Source organism: Colobus angolensis, unplaced genomic scaffold, assembly GCF_000951035.1.
Source record: "Colobus angolensis palliatus isolate OR3802 unplaced genomic scaffold, Cang.pa_1.0 Scaffold18, whole genome shotgun sequence".
Taxonomy (NCBI): Eukaryota; Metazoa; Chordata; class Mammalia; order Primates; family Cercopithecidae; genus Colobus; species Colobus angolensis.
Window position 1 is genome coordinate 6,840,470 of NW_012114932.1, and position 24,508 is coordinate 6,864,977.

Below are 24,508 nucleotides of genomic sequence, written 5' to 3' on the forward strand. Positions count from 1 at the left end.
AATTTGTATATATAATTCAATTATATATAATATACAAAAATACATATATTCTCTTTATAGAAAGACGGAGAGAGAGAGACGCATGTATGCATATACGTATCTCAGGGGTTTCTTCTCTGGGCAGCTGGATTTTGGGATGTCAACCTGCCTACCATTTGTGTCACCCCTCCCCAGAAGGACAGGTGCAGAGGAAGAGTGGGAAGACAGATTAGCTCCCTGCTTCAGAGCCCCAGTTCTGGTTACAAATCACTGAGTCTCCACTGGCTACCCTGTCTTCCCAGGTGAGAGGGGCCCAGAACTCTTCCATCCCCCAACTCTCAGCCCAGCTAAGCCTCTTCCTCTGCATAAGACCCAGTTCACGCCAGCTCCAGGGCCACCCTTGCAAATACTCCTGGCCTCTCTCCCTCCTTCAGTCTTCTTATTCACTAGGCATTAACACAGTTACTCTCTGATCCATCCCATGAATTAGTTTTCTGATTCGCCCTTCCCTTGATGACCCCTTAAGTGTTGGATATCTTATATTTCTTATGGTTTCCACATACTTTGCATACAGCAATCACTCAATAAAAATGTTTAACTGATTGACATTATGGAGTTACAGCTATGGTATAAGAAACCTATGACAATGAGATTTTCCTCCCTAAAAATGTCCACTGGACATTGTCAGCTTGCAGGTCAGTCCCTGAACAGGAATCAGGACTGTCTTGTGCTGGGTGACACTGTTTCCTCTGCTGTCAAATCATCTACATACTTTTTATGGAGGATCACAGTGGTGGGACGAGGAACATGTAAGCCAGTTCCCTTACAGCTCCCTCCTGAGCTTCCGCCTGTACATTATCTGCACTGCTGTAAATCCTTGGTGTTTTCTAACTCAGTTCTAGCAGGTTACGGGGCATTGTACACACAGAGACTTGGGTTTGAAATCTGGTCCAACTGCCTAGTAGCTATAAAATCTTGGGAAAATAAGTATCTCTGGACCTCAGCTTCTTCATCTTTAAAATAGGGATAACTTGGAAGATTGTCGTAAAAGTAAATGAGATAATATTAATGTAACAAATGTCTGAGGCACAGCAGTTGCCCAATAAATGGTTAGTTATTATTATTAAAAAGAAGAGGAAGACACAGCAGGAGGAGGAAGAGGAAGGTGTAGGAACATTTTCTAATTTTTCTTTTCCTTCCATTTGTCTTCCTGGGGCAGGAAATGCCCCCACTGGCACTCCTGAGAAAGGTTAGAAATTGCATTTTCTGAGTGCAGTGAGCAAAACCATTCATTTCTGTCCATCTAGGATGATTTAGATATGGACCTGCCCTCAGGCAGGGCAATGAGCATCTACAGACACTGCAGAGGCAGCGATTTTTGACTTTTATCCAAGAATGGTTCCTGGCACATATGAGGCACTTGATAAATGTCTGTTTGTTGAAGGAACCCCTTCCAGCCCAAGGCCACACAAGATGCAAGTTCACCTCTTAGACTCCCCATCATGGTATTCCACAGGGCCACTGGTCCTGCCCCTCACATTTATCCCATATGAATCTCCTGCTGATGTTCACAAATAACACTTGTTTCTGTGGCTATGTCAGCATTCAAGGCCGTTTTATCCACAGAAGAATCCTGGGAGATGGGAGGCTGTCCTGGGCACACCCGGGTACCAGTGCTGACCCCCATCAGGCAGCATGGTGGTCCTTGAGTTAAGCAAGTGACAACTCAGCAGGTCCAATGTGCAAACAAATGCAAAAAAAAAAAAAAAAGAAGAAGGAAGGGGAAAGATTAGCTATTAGGACTACTCTGATTGCAGGCACGGGAAAAATACTTACTTTCTTCTTATTTTTTTTTTTGAGATGGAATTTCGTTCTTGCTGTCCAGGCTGGAGTGCAATGGCACAATCTCGGCTCACTGCAACCTCCGTCTCCCGGGTTCAAGCGATTCTCCTGCCTCAGCCTCCCAAGTAGCTGGGATTACAGGCATGCGCCACCACACCTGCCTAATTTTGTATTTTTAGTAGAGACAGGGTTTCTCCATGTTGGTCAGGCTGGTCTCGAACTTCTGACCTCAGGTGATCTGCCCGCCTCGGCCTCCCAAAATGCTGGGATTACAGGCGTGAACCACCACGCCCAGCCAAAAGACTTATTTTCTAGAGTCAGGCTTTATTTGAGCAAAGCTAAGCAATACTATGCTTTTTCTTTCCTGATAATACTGGTAAAGAAATGTAAAAACCTATTCCAAAATTTGCCTGCACTTCAACTTTATAGTGCTAGTCCATGGGGGAAAAGATCTGCCAAGTAATATATAGGAACTAGAATGGAAATAAGCATGATCTTAAAGTGGTCCTAGGCTTGTTTTCCTTTTTAAAACAAAGGACAGAAGACCAGTGAGCAGCAACAACAAATGTGAATTTCTCTACATAATGTGCAGCATCCAGGATTGAGGCCAGGCTATCCCTGGTCACAGGGAAGGAAACAAAACGTTGTCACCAGCCCAAGGAATAGACTATTTATGTGTGACGTGTGTGAGGGCTGCTCGGTGTGGTTTCATTTCAGAAACACTGTTGTGGCTGGGCCCCCAGATCTAACACTTCCTACAGTGAACAGAGTCCACCTCCGTTGGGTTACACATCCATGGCCAAATGTAGCACTGTTCTCACCCTTCAGCCAAACCGTGGTGATGTCTGGCAAGAGGAGTTTGAGGGAGTGAAGGATGAGCGACTCTCGTGTTTTACTTGACATATTTCTGTATTGTTTTAAATGTCTTATAAATAGCATGCATTACTCTATTGCTTAAAAATGCATACATATATATTCCCCAAATTAAAGCATGTCTCTTCATCAGCAGTGAGCTGTTTTAACCGTTTAAACTCTCCATTACCTCCTCCCTCACCTTCACCTTCCCTGCAGACCACAACCCAAACCCTTGGTAACAATCACCTACTGGTTTGAATATTAGTAATCAGAATAGGTAGCATTCTTAACTCCCCAATGGGCAGGTCTTGTGCAGGAAGTTCGGGGGTGAAACCCACCTGATCACCTCATTCTTATCCTCACGTGGTCATAACCAACTGGCCCTTGAATGAGAGGCGCATGGTCCTAATAAGTTCAGGAGGCCTGTTTCCTGTCTCAGATGGAGAGCTCCGAGGCCTGAGTAGAGGGCGAGCCCGGGGCACTGGTCACAGCTGGGTCCTCTCCGACAGTAGTACTTTCTCTGTGCATCCCTGTGTTACTCATGGCCCAAACCTCCCTTGTGAGTCACGGGCTCTGAGGGCTATGGGGCAGGGCAGTGTGGCCTTTTCCAGGAGGTGTGTCCTGAAGCTACCATCACAACGGCCACACCTACCTCCTGGGATTCTGAGTCCCCGCTGTGTCTCCCCACGGCCATGCACCTGCCTCAGTCATCCTTCTGAAGAGCCTGCCTGTCCTGGTCTGCCCTGCTGACCACCACCCCACACCCAGCTGTCTCCTGCATACCCCCAGGGTCCTGCGCACTGCTTCTGGGAGGGAGGCAGACCCTAATGGGCAGAAAGGAATGAATCTGGTCACAACAGTCAGAACTGTCAGGGAGGAAATTAGCAAGGCGACAGGAAAAAGCCAGCAGGGCTTGCACAGGGTGTGGTCAGGGAAGCCTCTCCGAAGTCACCTCGATTTGAAGACCTGGGGGATAAGCAGTAGTGGCCAACTGAAAGCAGGGAGGAAGGTATCCGGGACGAAGTGACAGCCCAGAAGCCCTGAGGAGACACATGCCTGCCGTGGCCAAGGCACAGAAAGGCTCTCTTCTCCCCGGACCTCCAGGCTGATTTGGCAAACGACCTATTCCTGTATCTCCACTCTGTGGTCCAACAGGCACCTCAGCCTTCATACATTCAAACCAATGCCCGATACACCTCCACCACCACCTTGCCAAACCTTGCTCTTCACACAACATTCTCGATCTCAGTGAAAGGCAACCTCATTCTTTCAATTGCTCGGACCCCAAACCTAGAAGTCATCCTAGACTCCTCTCTCTCAAATCCTAGTGCCTCAGGTATCCTACCACGTCTCCCCACCTCCACTGCTATCAGCCAGTTCTCAGCCATCACCATCTTGCACCTAGATCATGGCCAGAGCCCCTGGTCTTCTTGCTTCCTCCCCACCCCTTGGCACTGCTGTCCCCCAACATCCCCATGGCTCACTCCCTCACTTTCTTCTGGTCTCTGCTCAGATATCTTAGTAAGGCGTGCTGTCTTTATGCAAATGAGTACTGCATTCTAAACAGGATCATTTGGAGCTTGTCTGAGAGAAAGTTAATGGAAAAATCAAAGAAATAGAAAGACACAGCACATGTTCTCTCTCTCTCTCTCTCTCTCTCTGCGTGTGTGTGTGTGTGTGTGTGTGTGTGTGTATACAGTTGCCCCTCAGTACCCACAGGGGATCTGTTCCAGGACTTCCATGGATTTTCAAGTCTCTTATATAAAATGGTGTTGTGTTTGCCTACAACCCATGGACATCCTCCTGTATACTTTAAATCATCTCTAGATTACTTGTAATACCTAATACAATGTAAATGCTATGTAAATAGTTGTTATACTGTACTGTTTAGGAAATAATGACAAGAAAAAAAGTCTGTACATGTTCAGTACAGATGCAACCACTGCTGTCCTAAGCTACATTGTTGACCCGCAGTTGGTTGAATCTGAGGATCTGGAACCTGTTCATGCAAAGGGCTGACTGTGTGTGTGTGTGTGTGTGTGTGTGTGTGTGTGTAGACTGGTTTAGTAAACATTACATATTGTTATACATATTATATTATACATATTATGCATATACACACATATACACACACATAGTGGTTGACCAGCAGCGGCTGTTCTGGGGTGATGAGTGAGGGCGATGTTCTGTTTCTTGTTCTAGGTGCTGGTTATGGTATACAGAATGGTTGGTTTGTACAAACCCATCAGGTAGCATATTTATGATATATGCACTCTTCTGAATTTGCATTTATAGGTTAATAAAAGTTTGGTTTTTTTTTTAAATAAAGCTTCACTAATATGAGATTTACATTTGGATGGAGATAAACAGCCAACGCACACTCCCTTTTGGCAACATTTGAGAGCAAAATTTAGTATCCTGATGAAACTCAGTGACTAATTGGCACTTTATCTCTCTATGCAAAAGACTTACCACCCCGTGGTTGCACTGGTCAGGATCGCCTCGAACAGCAATATTGATAAGCCAGCTGTGATTATCTGTAGAAATAATTTCAACAAAAGGTCATTACACCAGCAGGGCTCTGGGAAACTCCAATGTCATTTTTTTCACAAGCTTAGTTCATTTGAGTTCAGATTCCTGCCATCAGGTACTTCTTTCCACTTCGCATGTCCTCTTCCCCTACAGGCTTCCTAGTCAGCCCCCTGTGCTTAGCGGCGCCTCTGAGCCAAGCATTTGGTGTAGAAAAGGCTAGGTCTTAGTCTGTTTTGGAGGTGAGAATGTTCAAAGAAGCATTTAACTTCCAAATTCTTCAAAAGGGAGGCGCACAGCCAAGGCCGCCCTCATCTCTCTCCAGGGAAGGGGTATATTAGGAAAACTCATTTCCATTTTGTCTCAGCAAAGCAGAAATCATCTCCAAGGTCAGATGTGCTCATTAACCTGTTCTCAGATCCTCCAGATAAAAACTTATCTGTCACCCAGCCTTTGTCCAATGCACCATCTCTCTGTCCTCTCCTAATGCTCCCATCTTTCTGATCCATGACACACATTCTAAGAAACCAGGTGCATCCTGGGGAAAGGAGTGATTAAATCATTAATTAATTATTTGCAAATATCTAGAAGCCAGAGGAGAGGGAAGAGGTTACCTCCACATCTCTCAAGGCTGGAAATTCCAGAAAAGTGTCTCAGGAATGGCAGCCACAGGACTCAGACTTCAGAAGTACCTCGAACCCCTCAGTACCAAGAGTGTGTGTGAACCAGTGGCCCAGCTCTGTCCACACTTGGAATGTCTACTTAAGGAAGGATGTTTCTGGCTTCCAGTCTTCTGCATCCTGCAGGTCAAAACAGCTTCCATGGGGAAGGTAAGCTTAAGAATCTGCTTTCTTGCAGTGAGAGGTGGGATGCAGGCCTCGCTGGGAGAGGTTCAGTTGAGCTGCAGGTCCTCAGAAACGTCAGCTACCATCTCCCTCAGGGGGATTTCACGTGCTGTCTTGGAGGCCTCTTTGGGTTTCCAAGCTGGGAGCAAGGCAGCAGATGAACCTCATGGTCACTTGTTTACCATCTCAGAAAGAAGTCTGGAACTACAAATCCAGAACCCTCATATAGGATATAAACGTGGTGAGATTTTGGAACTTTTATTTTCTTTTTGAGATGGAGTCTCGCTCTGTCGCCCAGGCTGGAGTGCAGTGGCCAGATCTCAGCTCACTGCAAGCTCTGCCTCCCGGGTTTACGCCATTCTCCTGCCTCAGCCGCCCGAGTAGCTGGGACTACAGGCACCCACCACCTCGCCCGGCTAGTTTTTTGTATTTTTTAGTAGAGACGGGGTTTCACCGTGTTAGCCAGGATAGTCTCGATCTCCTGACCTTGTGATCCGCCCGTCTCGGCCTCCCAAAGTGCTGGGATTACAGGCGTGAGCCACCGTGCCCGGCCAGAACTTTTTGTAGTTAAGTCATTTGGTATCACTTTCTGCCTTGCTTTACTGATTTGTAGCAAAAACCTTGACTATAAAAAAAGACCTGGGTATTGTCTTGAGGGGCAATAAAGAAGTAGAAGTCCAGCCAGAGAGACAATTCCAAGAATACAAACGATAGGGAAAGAGATTTCTCTAAGTGGAGACTAATGGTGGCTTTTTCTTAAAGATCATATTGAATGACAACTTTTGAGTTGATGTGCATGATGAATGGATGAATGTCCCTCTTTTCTTTTCCGTTTCTTTTTTTTTTCAGACTGGAGTGCAGTGGCGCGATCTCAGCTCACTGTAGCCTCGACCTCTCAGGACTCAAGCACTCCTCCCAGCACAGCCTCCCGAGTAGCTGGGACTACAGGCATACACTGCCACACCCAGCTAATTTTTAATATTTTTTTTGTAGAGACGTCTCACTTTGTTGCCCAGGCTGGTCTTGAACTCCTGGGCTCAAGCAATCCCACCTGCCTTGGCCTCCCAAAGTGCTGGAATTATAGGCATGAGCCACCGCGCCTGGCCCTTTTTTTTTTTTTTTTAACATTTAATTTAGGACTTCTGCATCTATGGTCATAAATGAAGTGGGCTAAAATGTTATTACCTCTCAATGCAATTGTCTGGTCTTGGAAACAATGTTGTACTAACTACATAAGTGAGTTCATCAGCTTCTCTGCTTATCCTGCAACAGTTATAGATGATCTTGACTCTGAAAGTTAGCCCTGACTTGAAGGCCCCTGGACTAAGATCTCCTAGCTAGGGTGATCTTTAACGGCTATTAACCTAATCAAGTCTTCTCTTTCTCGTTGTTGCATATTTTCCATTTTCACTTTTCCCAAAAATGCATTTCATCCAGGTCTCCCGATTCATTAACATTTAGCTGTTTGGAGAAATATTTTACATTGTTTGTGCCTGTTTGATTACCTTCCTTTTTATTCTTTTTTGTTGTTCTTGTTATGTTTCTCTTCATTCCCGCCACCCCCTTCATTAGTCTTGACTAAAGTTAACTATGTTGTTAGTCATTCTTTCCTTTTGCAACTTCTTAGACACGGCCTGGGATGGTGCCAATGGAGATGTATTTCTTGGACTTGCTGAGAAAGGCTCCGTCCCACTGGTGGATGTTGGCTGTGCTGGCAGCTCAGCATAATGGAATACTTCGCTTGATTTACAAGTTGGGACCCAACTTGTCTTTTCTATGTCCTCACCATTGTCTTTATCGTCCTTGCCTGTTTTTACCAGCTGTTCAAGGCCTTCTTCGATTGGCTTCTTCTCTCCTTGTTCTCTGATTGCCTGTCTCAGATGACTTTCAGTCCAGCTGGTAAAAAATGACAACTGCCCTGTGGCCCAACACACCCACAGCCTGGGCTTTGTGCCTCTGCTCCTCTGTGAGCCTCTTGAGCTTAGGAGGAATCCTGTCTGCTGTGAGATGGACAGCTGTTCTGCTCATTCCTCTGAACTGCACCTTTTGCCAAAAAAAACACATCTTAAACATTTTAAAGCAGCCCTTACTTGAAAAGAAGGTTGGTTTAGCAGCCACGCCGGTGCCTTCACCATCTGCCGCTTCCTGGAAATGTTTGTATAGTCTCCTGCCTTCTCCTGAGCCACCTTTTCAAAATTCTCAAGTTTTGTCACTCAAGGAGCAAGTGTGCTGCTGCCTGAGACCCTTTATCTTATTTCTGTAGAGAATGTAGACTGAAGTTGTTTGCACCGTGGGACAACTGTGGGGTCAGACGGGCCCATTTTTAATCTATTTGGTACAAACTTCTTGCTTTCTTTTACTTCCATCACAAGCCCAATGGTCAGCTCTCTTTTTGGAGGCATTCTCTCTCTCTCTCATTCTCTCTGCCCTCTCTCTCTCTTATACACATACACACTCTCTCTCTCCCATACACACACATACACACGTGTACACACACACACACACACACACACATGAATGATCACCAAAGTTCTACTATTTCATAAAAGTCAGTTCATAAGAAAGGACAGCTGGGCAAAGTGGCTCATGCCTGTAATCCCAGCACTTTGGGAGGCCAAGATGGGTGGATCATCTGAGGTCAGGAGTTTGAGACCAGCCTGGCCATCATGGTAAAACCCCATCTCTACTAAAAAAATACAAAAAACTAGTCGGGTTTGGTGGCGGATACCTGTAATCCCAGCCACTTGGGAGTCCAAGGCACGAGAATCGCTTGAACCTGGGAGGAGGAGCTTGCAGTGAGCCGAGATCGCACCACCATACTCCAGCCTGGGCAACAGAGCGAGACTTTGTCTCAAAAAAAAAGAAAGGGCAAGGAGCAGCCAACAACTCTGCTCAGAGAGGTGGACACTAGGCACTGGCGGCCTGACTCCCCAGTGGAGGACTTGCCCCCATGCACTGCCCTCACTGTGGGTACGGTTCAAATGCACGTCTCAGCAGAGGGACAGATTTCTGTACATCAGGAGCCTGTGGAGCTACTCAAGAACACTCAAAAGAGAGACTGTTAAATCTGCTCGTGCCCAGAGTCCACTCCATTCATAACTGCATTGACGACGAAACAGAAGCCAGGAGAGGCGCAGTGTGCCAAGACTGGGTACAGGATGTCCCACGTGTAGTCACCCAGGGCACAGCCCAAGGGGAGAAGGGACTCCCTTAACTCCCGTGGGGAGACAGTGACAAAGAGATGGTGTGTGACTGCTCCAGGGACCCAGGGAGTTCGTGGCAGTGAGGAACAGAACCAAGGCCTTGACTCCTAGATCAATTTTCTCCAACAGTCAAAAACTCAAGGGCCCACTCAAGCTCTATACAGCTTTTAAAAAGAAGAACCCAGTGAAAGCAGGGCCTCTAGCAGATACCTGCACACCCACATTCATAGCAGCACCACTCACAACAGCCAAAGCTGGAGGCAAACCAGTTGTCCATGGAGGGATAGACAGAGAAGCAAAATGTGGGGCATACCTATGATGGAATATTATTCAGTCTTAATGAGGAAGGAAACTCTGATTAATTCTACGCTATGGAAGACATTATGCTAAGTGAAATACACCAGACACAGAAGGACAAATACGGTATCATTTCACTTATATGAGTTACTTGGAATTGTCAAACTCATAGAGACAGAAAGTAGAATGATGGTTGTCAGGGCCTAGGAGGAGCAAGGAATCGGGATTAGTGTTTAATGGGTACAGAGTTGCAGCTTAGGAAGAAAAATTTGTGGAAATGGATGGTGGTGATGGTTGTACAACGGTATGAATTTAATCAATGCCAGTGAACTGTCCAGTTATAAATGGTAAATGTCCAGTTACAAAATGGTAAATCTTATGTTTATTTTAGCATACACACAAAATCCATTTCTTTTTCTCTGCTTAAATTCTTTTTTTTGAGATGGAGTCTCACTCTGTCCCCCAGGCTGGAGTGCAGCGGCGACATCTCAGCTCACTGCAAGCTCTGCCTCCTAAAGCTCACGCCATTCTCCTGCCTCAGCCTCCCGAGTAGCTGGGAGTACAGGCGCCCGCCACCACACCCAGCTAATTTTTTTTGTATTTTTAGTAGAGACAGGGTTTCACCGTGTTAGCCAGGATGGCCTCGATCTCCTGACCTCATGATTCGGCCTCCCAAAGTGCTGGGATTACAGGCATGAGCCATCACGCCTGGCCTTAAATTCTTAATTCTTACCCCTTTCCCAACTTTGTTTTGTTTTTTTTTTAAACAAAATATTTTTAAGAGTTGGTGCCTTGCTATGTTGCCCAGGTTAGAGTGCAGTAGCTATTCACAGGTGAGATCAAGGCTGTAGTCTTGAATTCCAGCTCAAATGATCCTCATACCTCAGCCTCCTGAGTAGCTGGGACCACAGGCACCATGACACCTGATATCTTCCTCCTACTTTGCCTGCCTAAAGCCCCTAGGCCTCAGGCAAGAGTCCTCCAAAAGGATGATGTGTTCTTTCCCCAGCACTTGGTTTCTACCTGCTTGATGCCCCCACTACTGTCCTGTTCATCAGTGATCTCTTTACAAGCCTATCTCCCCTCTCTGCACTGTGAACTCTTCAGGTCAAAGACTTGGAAGCCATCACAGGACCAAGCTCAGTGCCGCAGAGCCTGGCTCAGTCACGCTCGATAAAGGCTGGAAAGAACCTGAGCCTCTGATCCTCTCTGGAGGGCACATGAACATGCAACAGGCTTAGTACTGGCTTCCTTTTTGCTCACTTGGAAAGTCAGCTCTGAGGAAGAGGCTCCTCATGTGCTTGAAAGCTCAAAATTTGCTCTGAGACACATGTAGGAACATGCAGTTTCAGCACAGAAACAAAATCTTTTATCATTAAGCCCCAAATAAGCATTTAAAAGCAAAGGGGTAAAATAGGGAAAAGAAAAAAAAAAAAAGGAGCCCCCTGTGACTCTGGAGCACTTGGAGGCTTACAAAGGAATGCACTGGTATGAGAGTGTGATGAGAAGCATAACTTTAATTCCTGACTTCCAGCTCCTGGGTGACAAGGTCACCCAGGATGATCAGTAATTCTACCAAGAACACACAGGTGTGAAATCTATCCAGCCTTCACTTCCTGCCTAGTCCTGGAAGAGCAGCATTGCCACCTCCCCCATCGTTTGCTAAGCACTAATTGTGGGAATGCATTGCTTTTCCCATTTGTACCAGGGGCTTCCTGAGTGATCCCCCTGGTGCTGGGACTTAGGGCACAGTGCCCCCAGGTATTAGCACTGAAGATGGAGCCACTGAAGCAGCCTCTTCCTTCCCCTCCTCTCTCACTGCACCCCAACCACCCAAGGCCACATAGTCCACTGAGTGGGACCTTGCTTTGGTCCTGACTCTCAAGCCATACCAGGTTCCCTCTTCATGTTCCACACTTGACTCTGATTTCCAACCCAGGGAAGGGAGCTTTCTAGGCTGCCTGGCTCTGTCCGGACCTTGGCCTTATGACTAGAACCTTGATTGATGTCCCAGAGAACTAGGACTAATAATTCAGAAGGACTCTCCACTCAGTACTGACCGTCGCCTGGATTTCCAACCCTGTGTCCAACCTGCCAGGTTTAGAGCTTAACTGTTAAGCCCCAGCGGACACTACACACAGCCCCCACCAGCTGCACCTCCAGCGCTCCAGAGCCAGCCTCCACATGAATAGCTTCTTAGGCTTGGACACACCTCGGAGTGAGAGTCTCCCAAATTCTAGCCATCCTTGCCTTCCTCTTCAGAGATGCATGCAAAAGACCTCATGCTCCAAGGCTTTCGGTGTCATTTCACTTGATCCACAGTTAATCAGTGGATTGGTCTCCTGTTGCATCAAGCAATCCTTTCCTCTGAGTAACAGAAATCGATCCCAGTGCATCTCATTGTGTGGTCATGGGATAAAACCAAGCTCCCAGTATTCCAGGGCTGAGAGTCAGGTCCCAGATGTTAACAAGCCTTACTGCAGTGTGCTTACCCTGGGGGGCTACTAAATGCTCTGACATCACCTTCAATGCGATAATATTCCCCAAAGCACAAGAGTCTTTCTCACACATTACATTTTGTCCTCCAAAAATGTTAGTAAAAGCATAAAAATGTTTGAAAAGCCCTCTTGAAATGACTAAAATCTGCCCATGAAAAACCTTTCAAGTTACTCTTGAACTAGCCATTCAAGAAGACCTAAGAAATAGTCATCACCTGCACTATCAATTGCTGTACTCGCTTATAAAAAGCATTTTTTAAAATTTTTTTATCTTTTATTTTTTATTATACTTTAAGTTCTAGGGTACATGTGCATAACGTGCAGGTTTGTTACATATGTATGCTTGTGCCATGTTGGTGTGCTGCACCCATCAACTCGTCAGCACCCATCAATTCATCATTTATATCAGGTATAACTCCCAATGCAATCCCTCCCCTAAAAAGCATTTTAAAAGACAGATTTTTCCCAAAGAAGAAAGAGTCTTGTCGTCTGAGGAATGTCTCCTTCTCACACGCAGACCTGAATAACAAACACCAGGACCTGCCACAGGCAGAGGGGTGCCAACAACAGCAGAACTCAATACGATGTGTCAGCCGCAGGGCTTTGAACTTCCTGGCTTTGTCAACGGCTGTCACAACCTCTGTGTTATTTAAACAGATTTTGGTATTTAAAGCAGATCAGGTTTGTTTTTCAAACATTCATTTCAATCCTAAGAGAAATTTTCCATTTAAGGGAAAAATGGTGGTGGTGGTGGTGGTGGGGGTGCTGTAAGTAGGAACCTGCCAGATAATCAGGTATTTGGGAGACAATCAGAGATTTAGGTTTATTGTTTTATTGGTTTTTAAATGCATATGACTCTTAAGAAAAAAGTGATGCATACAAGGCTCTCCCTTGCCTGCTTCTTCAGCCCAGCTGCAGCCATGTACCTCCCTTTTAAAGGGGTTGCAATTTTTCAGTTTCCTACAAGTTCTCTCTGCCTGGAAACATTTCATAGGTCCCCTGACATAATTCCGACTCACCGTTCAAAAATCCATCTTGAGAAAAGTTTTACTGAACCTGGCCCCCATCCACACACCTAACTGGATCGAGCACTTCCTCTCAAGGCTCCCACAATCCCTTGCCATTGCACATGCCAAACCCTATTTCAGTATGTGATCTTCTCCCAATCAGGGCATGTGCTATTCAGCTTTGAACGTTCAGGGGCTAGCAATAGAGACTTGCATGTGATAAGGGCCTGATAACAGTTTCTGCACCAGATAATCAGAGCTGCTAATATAACCTTTAAGGTCACAGTACTGTTTTGTTTGGTTGTTTAATCCTTTTTCATATATTTGGGAAAACTGGAACCAAGGACTTGAGAACCACTGGAACATTCTCTCTACCCCTTATCCTTCACCAGTTTTCTCCACAGAGTTAGAAAGAGCTTCACAGAGAGGATCTAAGACTGTATCTCTCTGGATTCTAGTCCTAAAATGCCAGGGAAGATTCTAATTGGCTTCTAGACCAATTGACTGTGGCCTGGGAGGCAGAGTCATATAAGAATAGGAAGCTCACTCAGGAACTTCATGGCTGGAAGAAGGAAGGAACATTTTATTGGAGAAAGGTAAGGGAAGTGCTGGCAGGCAGAACAACAGGTAGCTTTCTTCTACCTGCCATGCAAAAATGTGGTCACAGACAAGCAGCATCAGCAACACCTGGGAGCCTGCACGAAATGCAGAATCTCAGGTTCCACCCCTGACCTACTAACCAGCATCTGCACTGGCACCAATGCCCAGGTGATATGCATACACATTAAAATGTGAGAGTTCTGTTCTATACCCTTCAACTCCAGCCATGAGGCTCCAGAATGACTTTCTCCAGCTGGTGTGCAAACACGCTGCACTGCTACCTCTCCAGGGATGGGCGGACTCCAGTTCTCCCACAGGCCACCGAGTTGGAGGCATATTTCAGACAGTCTTGGAGTCTGTCTGTGTTGCAGACTCACATATGGATGTTACCCACCTGGTCTTCCTTCCAGGTTAAAGAGTAAAAATCTAATATAAAATTTATCATCTGAGAGTAGACTCTTTTTCTCCTAGAACCCACAGAACTATTCCAAGTCCACTAGATAGAAATCACAGCCTATACTCATAACTCTATTTGGCATTAAAAAATTTTCAATTAACCCTTATTACCCATCTTATGATTTATTACCACACTCACTGTAATTATTAACAAGGGACAACTCGTGCTAAACTCCAGGCATGGCTATTAACAGTATTTAATATTGCCTCATCAAAATATATGAACCATTAATGTTGCCAGACATCAGACCAACATTTATTATAAGCACAATGGGATCGAGAACATAGATGAGGAACAAAAAGAGATTAGGTTCATGTGAAGGAAGAATAAATTTTAAACCTAGAGAAATCTTAGGCGACTTTTAACAAACTCCTACCTTATAGAAGCATCCACAAAAGAATGAAACTAGAAAACTGTAACATGACTTATATCGTTCATGGAAGACAGGGGAAGAAAGTCAGCAAAATGTGATGAGGGCATAAAATGTCCCAGACACCAGGCTCTGCTGTATCACAGAGAAAATCTCACGTGATCCTCACAATATCCCTGCACAGGAGGCTGCTTGGCCCCATTTTTACGGATGAAGAAACTGAAGCTCACAGAGGATAAATACCTTGTTCAAAGCATACAGTTTAAACAAAGGAAGAGTTGGGACCAAAACCCAGGTCTCCTGAGTCCTGTGGCAATCTCCTTTCTAACTCCAAGCTAACCCTCAAGAGTGGCTTTGCTTAATCCTGGCTCAGTAGTTCTCAGTCTCTCAGCACTGATGGCACATTTAAAATCCTGTGAGAAGTTACACACACACACACACACACACACACATACACCACTAATATCCTGTTCCATGTCAACCAAATAAAAATCTATTGAACTGAAGCCCAGGATTTAGCATTTTTAAAAAAGACTCCCTTGTAATTCTCATAGGAAGATAGGATTGAATCCCTGATTATTGCTATGTTACTAGTTTGAGTAAAAGTACCCACAAAATTGCCAAACATCACAGAACCACTTCATAGCATCAATGAAATAGGTCAGACCCTGTGAAACAAGGCATCATCATCACTATCCCGCTCATCCCATCATCACTGCAGGTATCATTTGCTGCACCATTTTACATTCTCACCAGCAGTGTGTGAGGATTCCAATTTTTTTGTGCAAATATGGAATATTTAAGCTGTTATTGATATATACCATGCATACAGAAATACATGCAAAAAGCACTCACGTAAACCTTAATAAATGATTACAGAGTGAATACATGTATGTAACCAAGGAACAGCATCAGTGTCACTTGTGTCCCCATACAACTACTATTTTTCTCCCTCCCCTCCAAAGATCTGAAGATCTGCCATTGTAGATTAGATATACTTTGTCTGTTTATATGTTTCTTTTTCTTTTTTTTTTTTCAGACAGAGTCTTGCTCTGTCGCCCAGGCTGGAGTGCAGTGGCTGATGTCTGCTCACTGCAACCTCCGCCTCCAGGTTTCAAGCGATTCTCGTGCCTCAGCCTCCTGAGTAGCTGGGATTACAGGCATGCACCTCCACACCCAGGTTATTTTTGTATTTTTAGTAGAGACTGGGTTTCACCATGTTGGCCAGGCTGGTCTCGAGCTCCTGACCTCAAGTGATCCACCTTCCTTGGCCTCTCAAAGTGCTGGGATTACAGGTGTGAGCCACCACACCTGACGGTATGTGTTTCATTATAGAAAATTTTAAATGTGTACAAAGAAGGTTCCAATTTCTTCACATTTTTCTTTAATTCTAGCCATCCCAGCGGGTGTGAAGGGATACCTCACTGCGGTTTTGGTTTGTATTTCTCTGATGACTAATGACACTGAGCATCTTTTTCATGGGCTTATTGGCCAGTTGTTCATTCTTCTTTGGAGAACTGTCTAGATCCCTTGCCCACTTTAAAAATTGGGGGTTCTAAAAATGATTGAGGTATAAGAGTTCTTTATATGTTGTAGATATGAGTCCCATATCAAATATATGATTTGTTTGTGGGCTCTCTTTTCACTTTCTTGGTGGTGTCCTTTGCAGCTCAACAGTTCTTAATTTTGATGAAGTCTACTTTCTCTATTTTTTCTTTTGTTGTTTGTACTTTTGGTATGTGCCATGGTCATATTTTATGTAGCAAGTCACTATTTCACCTGACATCTTAATTAACACTCTACATGTATCATATAGGTATATCACAGTTTCCTTTTCATAGAGCCATTCATTTATTCTATCTTCAAACACCTATATTTTACTTTACAACATGATCTATCCAAATTATGTACTACTGCCCTTGATGTATAATGAGCTTCCAATGTGATGTTAGGCAAAAGTCAATATCATGCTATGTGATATAAACCCATCTATGTGATACGATATGTGATTCAGTAAAAATGTGAGGATCAGATCCAATAAGCATGTATTTATACATTTAACAAAGGAGTCTAGAAACTTTATGTAGTAATTCTTCAAATTCTTCATAGTAATTTTTTTTTTTGAGACAGAGTCTTGCTCTGTCACCCAGGCTGGAGTACTGTAGCACGATCTTGGCTCACTGCAACCTCCGCCTCCCAGGTTCAAGTAATTCTCCTGCCTTAGCCTCCCAAGTAGCTGGGATCACAAGTGCATGCCACCATGTCTGGCTAATTTTTGTATTTTTAGTAGAGACAGGGTTTCATCATGTTGGCCAGGCTGGTCTCGAACTCCTGACCTCAAGTGATCCACCCACCTTGGCCTCCCAAAGTGCTGGGATTACAGGTGTGAGGCACTGCACCTAGCCTTCATAGTAATTTTGAAGAGGTTGGTGACCAGTTATTTAGAGTCAGAAGGGAATGCAGTGTTGAGACGACCTAATCGCTCCCTTTACTTTATTTCCTTCCTTCCTTCCTGCCTTCCTTCCTTTCTTCCTTCCTTCCTTCCCTCTTTCTCTTTCTCTTTCTTTCTTTCGAGATGGAGTCTCTCTCTGTTGCCCATGCTGGAGTGCAATTGTGCGATTTTGGCTCACTGCAAGCTCTGCCTCCTGGGTTCAAGCGATTCTCCTGCGTCAGCCTCCTGAGTAGCTAGGATTACAGGTGCCTGCCATCACACCAAACTAATTTTTTTTTTTTTTGAGATGGAGTTTTCACTCTTGTTGCCCAGGCTGGTGTGCCATGGTGCGATCTTGGCTCACTGCAACCTCTGCCTCCTGGGTTCAAGCAATTCTCCTGCCTCAGCCTCCTGAGTAGCTGGGATTACAGGCGTGCACCACCACGCCCAGCTAATTTTTTGTATTTTCTGTAGAGACGGGGTTTCACCATGTTGCCCAGGCTGGTCTCAAACTCCTGACCTCAGGCAATCTGCCTGCCTCAGCCTCCCAAAGTGCTGGGATTACCGGCACGAGCCACCACACCCGATCTACTTCAGCACTGTAAAGATGTCATTTCTGCAGCCAAGAACCAGATGCATAAAATAAAATAAAGACATCATTTCATTGTCTATGAGCACTCACTGCTTCAGGTAAAAAGTCAGCCATTGGCTTTGTGGTTGCTTCTTCTATTTAAGGTAATGTCCTTTTTCTCTAGTTGATTTTAGGATTTTTAAATTTATTGTTGATTTTCAAAGAAAAATTTGATAGTTTGAGTAGGATACACTGAAGTATTTTTTTTTTTTTTTTGTATTTATATGTGGGGTTTGGTGAGCTTCTTGAATCCATGGGTTGATGGCAGTCAACAGATTTGGAAAATTCTCAGCCAGCATCTCTTCAAATATTGCTTCTGCCCAATCTCTCTCTCCTGTTCTCCTAGAACTACAATTCTACATATATTAGATCTTATGAACATTTCCCTCATGTCTGTTATGCTCTGTTCTGCTCTTTCCATCCTTTTGTCCTCTTTGTGTTTCACTTTGAGTATTTTCTACTGACCCTGAATTCACCAATCTTGCTACATTGTGATCAGTGGGCTCTTAGACCCATCAGATAAATTATTAATTTCAGATGTATCTTTCAGTTCTATAATAACTATCTGATTTAAAAAAAAAAAAGATTCTAATCTTGCACGGAATTGTCTCATTATTTTATCCATCTTTTCCTCTATTTTCTTTAACATATTATCCAGTCATTTTTAAGTTATTGCTAACATCATCTGTAGTTCTGTTCCTATCATTTTTCCCCACTTGGTTATCAGTTATGCCTTCCTGCCTATTTACATGCCTGTGTCTTTGATTACAAGCTGGACACTGTGTATAAAAGAACTGCAGGAGCTCCAGAGGATAGCTTCTACCAGGAAGCATTTCCCTTTCCCTCTAATAGGGTGATGAGGTCAATCCAACCAGGGATTTAGTGACTCAGGAATAGGCTGTAGCTCTAGTAACTTAGTCCACCTCCATTTTATCTAGTCCCTGAGTTGTAAGCCCGCCCACACTTGTGTTTAAGAGCTTGGTGGATCTCTGTCTCCTCATCCATAAAGATCTGCCTTTCGGAGGTTTTTACCTTAGCTTTTTAGCCTCTCATCCATGCAGGTTCAACACATGGCAACTGTCTTTAGGGGAAGACTTGTGCTCTTGCTGCAGTCTCCTTCTTCTAGCAGGACTTTGTCTCCTAAATACCCCTAGGCTATAAGAGTTTTCACACCTGCAGCCTCCTGCACCACCCAGAACTCAGCAAATGCCTCATGGGAAAAACTAGACTTCCTTTGGGGCTATTCTAGTTTCCAGTCCATCAAACCAGTTCAGTATGACTGCCTTAACTCTGCTAGTTTCTCTTTCCCTAATATTTCCTCTTTTTGACCAAGCCAGATCCTTAGCCCACACCCAGAATCAACAACTATCCTCCTCCTTCCCTGCCCTTACCATGAGGAAATCAGCTTGGCTACTCAGTATACCTAGCAAGGGTTCTTCCCTCTGGAAATTTGCTTAACAGCTCTCCAGTTTTCGTAAAAACATGATTTTTGCGATTTATTTATTTTTCCCTAGTTGTTTTGGTTGAGATACTAGCCTGTCACAAGGTACAACAGTCTACTCTAAAGCAGGTTTCCCTTTTTTATATATTTGCAAAAAGAGACCCAGAGAGATGGACTAAGCTACTGGATTTCAAACCAGGCTCAGCCAACCACTATTTCCCGAGAGCCACTGGATACCACCATGACACAAAGTGGGAGGTCTTTTTTTTTTTTTTTTTTTTTGAGACAGGGTCTTGCTCTGTCACCCAGGCTGGAGTACAGTGGTGCAATCATGGCTCACTGCAGCCTCAGCCTCCCAGGTTCAACTGATTCTCCACCTCAGCCTCCTGAGTAGCTGGGACTACTGGCATGCACCACCACACCCGGATAAATTTTGTATATTTTGTAGAGATGGGGTTTCACCATGTTGGCCAGGCTGGCCTCGAACTCCTGGGCTCAAACAATCCATCCGCCATGGCCTCCCAAAGTGCTGGGATTATAGGTGTGAGCCACCACACCTGGATGGCCTTTTCGTTTGTCCTGAACAACTTCCCATTGGCTACAATTTTATTAACATGACAATTTTAATTAGCTTAAAAAAAAATCACAGTCTAGGTTTTTGTATACCCTAGCCTGGGGCAACAGAACTTTATCAAGGGCACAGTCTTTTTCCCTTTGGATACAGGGTTTCAGATAAAGTGTAATTGATGGTAGTGACTATGGCAGGCTGGAGGCGAGAGGAATAGTCAGCTCCCTCTCCTCACGATTCCTTCTCTGCCCACGGAGGAAGGAACTCTTCTGCCTTCACTTGTATCATTTCATTATCTTCCAAGTTCATTCTAAGGGGAATAATTGTTTATCTGATTGTACATTTTACACTAGTCAGTGAGACTCTAATGCTTTAAAGGCAGGAACCCAGACTCCACATAGTCTCTTCTCTTGAATCCATGCAATAACATTCTGTTGACTCTCCATCTCCATGTGTTGTGGTTCAGGGAGGAGGATGGAAAGGAAGCCATGCCTTGCATGGGATGCAGAAAGTCTCTGCTTCCCAGCCAGGTTTGAGTGTTTTTGGTTTAACTCAACGTTTTTCCCACTTACTATTCCTTGTCCATATGTTCTCTTGGTTTTTATCCTGAGAAGGGAGGTGGAGTGGGTAGTAGAATTCAAGTACCAAAACTCTGAACTCTTTAACAAAGGCATAACTTCAGAAACATGTGGGCCTTCTGGACTTGCAATCTTCCTGGCACAGTTATGCTAAAGGTGCTATCTCTTGCCTGGGTTGGATGTCCGACTTTTCTCTGGTGCTTACATTTCTCAGAAGGCCATATTCATAGCATGTCTGCTGAAGTGGTGTTTCACAGAACCTTTGGAGGACTTCTTCCTCTATCTTTCTCTTTGGGCATTCCACTTCAGCTTGTCCTAAAATACTTGATTGTGTTGTTTCTTTATTTGCTATTATAATTTTCTTTAAATAGATGGGCTATAAATTTGCCAAGTATTTCTTCTTTTCCAAGTAGTAATAAAAGGCAAAGTAATGTCAACATACTTGGAACACCCAATTGTCGAAGACAAATGGAGAATTTGAGACTTCCCTAATTTTCCTTCAAACTCAAATCAGTGACAACCTGGTATGGAGTCTCTTAATTTCCCATTCTAGTACTTTTCACTTCTTGGTTTCATTTAACTTAGTAAATGTACTCTTCTACTGTCAGACATACTTTTAGAATGATGGATTTGTGCCAGCTATTTTTTAAACTTTTGTCATGCTAGCTAGAAAGTTCTATTAGTTTACCAAGTTAAGCAGAACTCTGTGCTTGTGGAAAGGAAGGGCATGTGGGTAAGATGTTTTTATTTTCTAAGTTGTTTTGATTTACTCAAAGCACAGATCTAATCTCTGCAGACTATTTTTAGATATTACATGAATTTAAGCTCAAAGGAGCATTCAATAAAAGCACCATAATTATGCTTGCTCCAAGGCTGTGAGGATTTGTTCATCTCCTTTTGGTATAACAATAACTTCAATTCACACTACTGTTATGTTTAGCAATAATGGAGGTGAAAGAATAGGTCTGCCAAAAGAGAAATATCCAGACCCCAGTCCCCAAAACTTCCTTGCAACATTCAAAGGTAGGAGATGTGGTGCCCATTAGGTCAAACCCTGTGCCTGCTTTTCACCTGCCTCCTTCCTTTATTGAGCCCAACACTTCCTGAAGAGCATTGGCTGGAAGAAGTGAGCCCTCTACGTGACATCAAAGACTGGACCCTGGCTCCAGGTCTCGTCACACTCAGTTTTACAAGACCAGAGAGTGAGAACTTATTAGGAACATATAAAACTTGCACAATACGTTTACACAAACCATGAAAACCTTCCAGCTCTTGCCACACAACCTACTTGCCATGGACTGAATTGTCCATAATTCATATGTTGAAGTCCAACCCCCAATGTGATAGTATTTGGAGATGGTGCCTTTGGGAGATGATTTAGTTTAGATGAGGTCATGAATGTAGAGCCCCACCATGAGATGCATGCCCTTATTAAAAGAGACCAGAGGCCAGGCGTGGTGGCTCACGACTGTAATCCCAGTACTCTGGGAGGCCAAAGTGGGTGAGGTCAGGAGTTCGAGACCAGCCTGGTCAACATGGTCAATCACTGTCTTTATTAAACTACAAAAATTAGCCAGGCATGGTTGTGCAGCCTGTCGTTGTAGTCCCAGCTACTCAGGAGGCTGAGGGCAGGAGAATCACTTGAACCCAGGAGGCGGAGGTTACAGTGAGCCGAGATCGCGCCACAGCACTCCAGCCTGGGCGAGGGAGTGAGACTGTGTCTCAAAAAAAAAAAAAGAAGAAACCAGAAAAAAAATAAATAAAAAGAGACCAGAGCTTGCTGTCCTCCCAGCTCCCGCAGGTGCACACAGAAGAGTTCACGTGAGTGCACAGGGAGAAGGCAGCCATCTGAAACCCCCGGAGGGAGCTCTCGCATGACACCCACCCTGCTGGCATCTTGCTCCTGGCTTACTCTTGGACATCACAGCCTCCAGAACTGTGAGAAGGTAAATTTCTACTGTGTAAGCCACCCAGTCTGTGATATTTTGTCATGGCAATCGAGCTAAGATACCTTCCCTTGCTCTTTTGGAGAGTTTAAAAAGTGAAAGTTTGTTTAAAAAGGCTGAATGTTTCAGAAGATGCTTTCATTGAATTAGAAGTGAAAAAGGAAAAGGGCTTTGGGCTTTTGCTGGGATGAAGTTGAGGCAAAATTACGTTCACTGAGCACCACACAGGACACTAGAGAAGCGACATGAAAGGCGAGATCTGCCCTCGCAACACCCCATGCTGGGTTAGCTAAAGCAAAGAATGTCAATGTTATCATAGGGTAAGTGCTAAGACATGGGCAGACTCTGAATGTTATGGGAACAAACCCCACTTAGGGCTGAGTCCTGTGCTAAGCCTGAAGGGTATTCAGGAATTACCAGGGAGGGAAGAGTGGGAAGGGCACTCTAAGAAAGGGGAACAGCATGAACGAGCCCAGCACACTCTACGCCACTGAGTGTGAACTGGAATGCCAAGTGTGTGGTAGGTTAAAGGCCACTGCTAAAGCCAAAGGAAAACTGAAGAGAGTAAAAAAAATCAATAGTTTAAAACCCCTTTTTTCTAGCAACGTATCTTAAAAGTCCTATGGAGAATCCTATTCATTTAAAGAAGAGGCGCAGCTGGTCCCAGGAAGATTAAGCATGCAGTTTCATCAGCAGACCGGGGCAGTCGTCTGTATGGATGACAAGAGAGCCCCTCCCAGCCCTGTCTGTGTGGCTGAGAGAGCAGCAAGCCAGCAGGGAGAGTCCTGGGTGCTCCCTGGCTGGGTCACAAACTCGCTGAATAACCTCAGGCAGACCCATCCCCCTCTCTGGATTTCAGGCTCCTCTCTAAAATAAAGGAATCATCTAGAAAGTATTTATCAGGGACTGAATTTTGTTCTTTCCCTTATTATCTTTTTTTGAAAGGGTAGGGGATTTTATTCATTTCCTAACTTGTTCCACTGAGAATTTTCAATAAGCTTAAAAAGATAGATCAATTCAGACACAAAATATCAATCAGAAGTAGGGAAGAAACATGAAGGAAAGGGGAAACCAAGGAGAGGAAGGCAGAGGGAGGCCAGGACAAAATCCACACCAGGGTGGCCGCTGCGCACGGGAGGGGCTCAGAGTGCGGCCGCATGATTCCTGGCAGCCAAAGCGAAGAAGGTGCGTGATCAGTCGCACACTGAGTGTCCCTGAGATTCTGGCAAACCAATGCTTGGGAGAAGCCATTCAATGTCAATCTATCTTCTAAGTTTAAAATGAGAATGTTGTTATAGACATTCAAGCATATGTTCCAAAGAAAGCAGAGAGCCTTTAACTTAATAAATCTGTCAGCTGCCACATCAAGGCCCAATGTAAAGACCCAGAGTAAAGAAATGTGTTATCTTGTCCCCTCCAATGTATAAAGTACCCCTCTTCATGAAAGCTAAATATAAAGAAATCTGAATTGTGGCCTTTCCCTGGTCCCACAAAAGAAACATCGGCTGCTGGCATGGGTCCCACCACCCAGTCTGGGTACAGCCAGGAGCCCATCAAGTGTCCTTCTCTATCAAGAAGAAAACAATGCCCATCAGTGGCTACTTTTCATAAAGATCTCTTAAAGCCTGTGGACAAGGCACATGCACATTTTCTGAAGGCAAGGAGTATGCATTTCAGAATCCCCTTGCAGCACCCCTTAGTAACTTGGTTTATTCATCTCTACAGCAAAATGTGATTTGCTGATTGTGTGGCCATCTCCAAAATGTTGGGGGACCAGCAATATGCCTGGTGGCCCTGCCATGTTTCCAATGGTCACTGACTGAGCATGTGCTCAGGACAAAGCATCTAGTCCCTGCTCTGTGTGATAGCAGGATCAAATTCACACATAACAATATTAACCTTAAAAGTAAATGGGCCAATTAAAAGACACAGACTGGCAAATTGGATAAAGAGTCAAGATCCATCAGTGTGCTGTATTCAGGAGGTCCATCTCACGTGCAAAGACGCACACAGGCTCAAGATAAAGGGATGGAGGAGGATCTACCAAGCAAATGGAAACCAAAAAAAAGCAAGGGTTGTGATCCTAGTCTCTGATAAAACAGACTTTAAACCAACAAAATTCGAAAGAGACAAAGAAGGCCATTACATAATGGTAAACGGATCAATTCGACAAGAAGAGCTGTCTACCCTAAATATATATGCACCCAATACAGGAGCACCCAGATTCATACAGCAAGTCCTTAGAGACCTACAAAGAGACTTAGACTCCCAGACAATAATAATGGGAGACTTTAACACCCCACTGTCAATATTAGACAGATCAATGAGACAGAAGGTTAACAAGGATATCCAGGACTTGAACTCAGCTCTGCAACAAGCAGACCTAATAGACATCTACAGAACTTTCCACTCCAACAGAATATACATTCTT

General features: G+C 44.4%; 1 protein-coding gene across 1 annotated transcript in view; it reads right to left on the reverse strand.

Annotated features, from left to right (window-relative positions):
- Nucleotides 1-24,508, reverse strand: part of TMEM241 (transmembrane protein 241) — a 171,125-nt gene that overhangs the window by 8,497 nt on the left and 138,120 nt on the right. The window contains exon 12 of the mRNA XM_011939326.1: nt 5,149-5,213. Within this exon, the coding sequence (XP_011794716.1) occupies nt 5,149-5,213 (65 nt within the window). The remainder of the gene's footprint in view (nt 1-5,148; nt 5,214-24,508) is intronic.